Source organism: Gymnogyps californianus, chromosome 6 (assembly GCF_018139145.2).
Source record: "Gymnogyps californianus isolate 813 chromosome 6, ASM1813914v2, whole genome shotgun sequence".
Lineage (NCBI taxonomy): Eukaryota > Metazoa > Chordata > Aves > Accipitriformes > Cathartidae > Gymnogyps > Gymnogyps californianus.
Genome location: NC_059476.1, coordinates 15,683,543 through 15,688,607, shown reverse-complemented (window position 1 = coordinate 15,688,607; position 5,065 = coordinate 15,683,543). Strand labels below are relative to the sequence as shown.

Here is a 5,065-nt window from a genome sequence, read left to right as displayed (position 1 = left end):
GCAATAGTCAATTACCCCGTCTCTTCTCGCTTCTTTCCCCCTGGTCCGAGGTCTCGGTGCGAGGGCTGCTCTCCCCCTCTCCGAAGTCTTTTTATTTTTTTCTTTTTTCCTTCTTTTTTTTTTTCCATTATTTTTGGGGGGGTATTCGCTTTTGGGGGGGGGAGAGCAGCGAAAGTGCTGCGATTTGGGGTGTTTCTTAAAATAGCAGCTGGGAAGAGGAAGAGAGAGGAGAGAGCGAGCGAGCGGAGAGTGAGGAGAGAGCGGGGGGGGGGGAAATCCCCGACCCAAAACCCTGGGACAAGAGGTGCGGCAGGACCACCTCTCTGCGAGGGACCGACGGCAGCTCCGCTCCCGGCCGCAGCCCGCCGCCCTGCCCGCCCTGCCCGCCGCCCGACGTGGCTCTCCCCGGGAGGACCCGGGGCTCCTCCGCTGGAGTTGGAGGTGGGCTTCAACTTTTGCTCGCTGTCTCCGCCGCCGTCACCCCGCGGTCCCGCCGGGGGCTTCTCCCCGCGGCAGCGCATCCCCGTCGCGGGTGGGGAAGGCAGCCCTGCGCGGCCCGGCCCCACCATGACTTCCAAAGAAGAACCCAAGCCCTCCTCGGGGGAAGAACGGCGGCGGAGCCCTTTGGATCACCTCCCACCGCCGGCCAACTCGAACAAGCCCCTCACCCCCTTCAGCATCGAGGACATCCTCAACAAGCCCTCGGTGCGGAGGAGTTACACCCTCTGCGGAACGGCCCACCTCCTCTCCGCCGCCGAGAAGCACCCCCCCGCCGGGCTGCCCCTCTCCGGCCGGGCTCTGCTCTCCCAAACCTCGCCCCTCTGCGCCCTGGAAGAGCTGGCCAGCAAGACCTTCAAGGGGCTGGAAGTCAGCGTGCTGCAGGCGGCCGAAGGTAAGCCTCTCGCAGAGTGGGGGGATCCTCCCGCGGGTGGGTGCCCCGCTCCTCCCCACGGCCTGTTTTTCCTTCCTGCCCCCCCCCCCCCCCCCCCCCCCCGTCTCCCGGGGTGTCGTACGGGGTGGGATGGGGGGTCCCTGTGCGGCCGGTACCCGGCGGCATCCTCCCCCCGCGGCCCTCGGGGTGCGGGAGCAGCGGCTCTGCCCCGCTTCCCCCCCGGTACCGACGGGGCAGGGGCGTGGGGTCTGGGGGCTCGGGTGGGTGGGGGGGGACGGGACATGGGGAAAGCGGCGACAATCTGGCGGCTCGTCGGCAGGCAGGGACGGGATGACGATCTTCGGGCAGCGGCAAACGCCGAAGAAGCGTCGAAAGTCGCGGACGGCCTTCACCAACCACCAGATCTACGAGCTGGAGAAGCGGTTCCTCTACCAAAAATACCTGTCGCCGGCGGACCGGGACCAGATCGCCCAGCAGCTGGGGCTCACCAACGCCCAGGTCATCACCTGGTTCCAGAACCGCCGCGCCAAGCTCAAGCGAGACCTGGAGGAGATGAAGGCCGACGTGGAATCGGCCAAAAAGCTGGGCCCCAACCCCGCCGTGGACATCGTGGCCTTGGCCGAGCTGGAGCCCAGCGCCGAGGGAAGGGGCAAGGCGCGGTCCGGTTCCCCGCCGCCGCCCCCCTCCGCCGCCCGGGAGCCCGGCGCCCCGCCGCCGCCCCGCCCCGCCTCGCCCCCCACGGAGCGGCCCCGCAGCCGCCGGGACAGCGAGGAGGAGGAGGAGGAGGAGGAGGAGGACGTGGAGATCGACGTGGATGACTGAGGGGCGGCCGGCGGGCCTCCCTCCCCAGCCCCCCCAGCCCCCCCCCCCCCCCCCCGCCCCGTCCCGCTCCCCTCCACCCCACCCCGCCAGCTCCAAATTGGCACCCCCGGCCCCCCATCCCGGCCCTGGCAGCGCGGCAAGGCGGCTGCTCCCCCTCGGTCGGAGCAATAAGCAATAGAAACCCACCACAAACACACACACAAACACAAATTAATTTAGAGTAGAGTCGATATCCCTCCGCCTGTCACATCTTCGGAATGGTGCAATTACGGACGGCTTCTGTATAAATATTTAAACGTATATATTGGATTTTTTTTTCCTTCCCCCTTCTTTTTGAGGTTTTGATTATTTTTTTTTTAATAGCTATCAATGACGGTTATTTTGTCTATAAGGGAGACGCGTAACCTTGGAATAAACTCGGCTTCCAACAGATGTTTGGGTAGGCAGTTGTTTTCAAAGACTTCCGAAACGAACCACTTTAGAGGAGATTTAAGTTAGACTTAAAACGGCAACAGCAAAAATTAGCCACTTTCCTTTCCTTGCATGTTTCAGATCTGCACGAACTAATTTTTTTTCTCCTTTTAAAAATATTTTTTTCTTTCGCAATCTTGGGAACTTGGGGATGGGTTATAATGCAAGTTGAAAAATATATACTTTCTTTTTTTCCTAGAGCGTAGAGATTTGTCTCCAATGCAATTTCTGCCTCATTTTACCAATTAAAAGCTATTTTTACCATTTTCTGCTATTGTTGTGCTTTTATTAAAAAGCTACCTTTCGTATTTTTGATATGAAGGTGGTAACAAAAAAAAAGGAAAATGGAAAAAAAAATCCTAGAATTATTTTTTACTCTTTTTAGAATTTTTGCATGCTACGGAAATAAAAAAGGACAAATCCCAAGATCAATACATTTAAATATTACACTATAAATTAAAAAAAATGTACAGATTTAAGACCTGTTTTTGTTTGAATTGTACAAATTTTAAAAGGCCTGCTATTTAAGTTCCGATAGGGACAATGTCGCTTTATTTACTGTCTCTTAGAATTGTACAGATAGCTCTTTTTTCCGATACAATAAAATCTTTACCATTTTAATATACTTTTAACGTCCTTCTTTGTGAACGAAAAACCGCTCCGCTGGTCCGAGGTTACGACAGGCTTTTCCCCCACAGGAATCTCCCATCCCGTTTGTATTTAAAGTTACTTTAGCCGCAGTACCTGTGAGAAAATGACGGGGAAGGAGCACACGAGCGAGAACTTTATTACTTTTTTTTTTTTTTTTTTAAGGTTAGTGCCAGGTAGAGCTTTAGCCGAGGGAGAACCCGGCGGATCGATAAGGCAGGAGGTGCGGTGAGCGCTTCCCCGGCGCGGGGGATGCGCGGCGGCGGCGGGAGCGCGGCGGGGCGAGCGGGGCCACCGGCACCCCCCGCCCGCCCCACCGCTCCCGCCTCCAGCAGGGCATTTCCAGCCCGAAATTAAAGAGGAAAGCGGGGTGGGGGTGGGGGGCGGAATAAAAGTAAGAAAAAACAAATCCGAGCGGAGGGGAAGGAGTTATCAGCGATTTGGACAAAAGGAGCGGTGTGTGTGAGCGGGGGGAGCTGCCCTCCGCCCGGCGGGCCAGACCTCCCGCTTCTGGGCACAAGCGCTGCTACGGGGACACGAGGATGCAAAATGTTTCATTTCCTCCCCTTCCTTTTTTTCTTTTTTTCCCCCCTCTCTTTCTTTTTTTCTTTTTTTTTTTTTTTTTTCCGCCAAAATTAAGGCTCTGGTGAATGTGTTTTCTCTTGGCAGCGTGACCTGCCTTTGGAGTCGAGCAACGTGTGTTTCTCCCTATTCTTTGCAAAATTTATGTGAGAAAGACAAATCTGGTGTACAGTGGCAGAGCTCGGTGGAGAAGTGTCCAGATAAGACAGGGTTGGTTTGTGGGTTGGATTTTTTTTTTTTTTTTGGTCCAGTTTCTCCGAGGCTAAATAAATCTTTCTCCTCTTTGAGAATGGATGGGGTTGTAATTTTTAGCGTAAAGCATGAAAACTGGGGACAAATGAGCCCTCTTCTCTGAAGTGACAAGCGACAATGGAGCATATACAGCCTCCTGCGGTTCGCCATGCTGAAACAAGCGTGCCCCTCCGCAGCAGAGAGAAGGCGAGCGCTTGGAGACCATATGGTTTTTGAATTTTCTTCACAATTTCCAGACAATTTGATGGATTAGGTTAACCCTCCCTTCCACTGTTTAACTCCACAACAATGGGAGCAGAGCTGTTCTCCCTTCGTCGGGGCATCTGTGCGCTTCTATTCTTCTCTCTTTCTCTCTTGGTATTTGGAACAAGCCTATGAATTACAATGAAATTCACTTTTCTCTAGTATTATTTGGAAGAGCACTTGTTTTCCGCCACCTCCCGCCCCCACCCCGCCATCCCCTCTTTTTTTTTTGTTTGTTTTTTGTTTGGTTTTTTTTTTACCTCCGAGTGATAGCTTTGACTTCTGTCCAGATCTCTCGGAAAGCCTTCAATCTTGTCCTTAAGTGTTTTTATGCTAAACAGGCAAATCGTAAATGCTGAGAAACTGTGACATTTATGTGAAGATCTAGTTAAAGGGCTTTATTTGTTTTCTTTATCTGTTCTTCCCCCCCCCCCCCCCCCGTTCCCTCTCCTCTTCCCCCTCCTCTCCTGTCCCCTCCCTCCCCCCAGTCTTTTATTCTTTTGTCTTGGAATGGATTTAATGAGGCTGCAAACACTACAATTCAATATAACCAAGAAATTAAAAAAAAAAAAAAAAGGGTGGCTGGGTGTATGGAAAATAGGCTGGGAGTTAATTTGGATTTCTGACCTATTGACTTCTGTGTGCAAAGAGAAGAGGTGCCGGGCCGCCTTGCACCCGCAGAAGTTTACCACACGTGGCTGGGGCGGGTTAGTAAATAAAGCCTCCTCTCGAAGATTTGCAGCGTGTTAACGTGGCTCGCCCCCCATTTCCAAATAGCTGGGATTTTGGTTATTTAATTTGCATATTGAAAAACAAAAGCTTTTAATTTTTTTTTAGATTAAAAATGAAGCGCCGGCTTGTGCCCCTCATTTGTCATGCGTTTTGAAACGCGCCGTTTCCTGGGATTACCTAGCTGGGTAGATTTATTGCTCGGGGTTTGCTCTCCTTCGAATTTTAGATACAATCCGGAATTGGCTTTTTCCCACCGTTATTTTTAATTTCTTTTCTCTCTCTCTGTTTTTTTTTCCCGCAGCAGAAGCAGGGACGCGGTGACAGCGCTGAATCGTGCCCTTTGGGGCTGACCCAGCCGCAGCCCTTCCCAGCCGGCTCGCAGCGCTGCTGCCGGGGCCGCGCTCCGGGCGGCGGGCAGGGCCC

General features: G+C 53.5%; 1 protein-coding gene across 1 annotated transcript; it reads left to right on the top strand.

Moving 5' to 3' along the window:
- The first annotated feature begins 567 nt into the window (after positions 1-567).
- LBX1 (ladybird homeobox 1) lies at positions 568-1,714 on the top strand. Its single transcript, XM_050899371.1, has 2 exons — positions 568-892; positions 1,212-1,714. The coding sequence occupies exons 1-2, from the start codon at positions 568-570 to the stop codon at positions 1,712-1,714; spliced, it is 828 nt and encodes a 275-aa protein (XP_050755328.1).
- The last annotated feature ends 3,351 nt before the right edge of the window (positions 1,715-5,065 follow it).

Coding starts and splice junctions, on each gene's coding strand:
- LBX1 (XM_050899371.1), top strand. CDS start 568: ATGACTTCCAAAGAAGAACCCAAGCCCTCCTCGGGGGAAGAACGGCGG. Junction 893..1,211: donor CGTGCTGCAGGCGGCCGAAG/GTAAGCCTCTCG, acceptor GCTCGTCGGCAG/GCAGGGACGGGATGACGATC.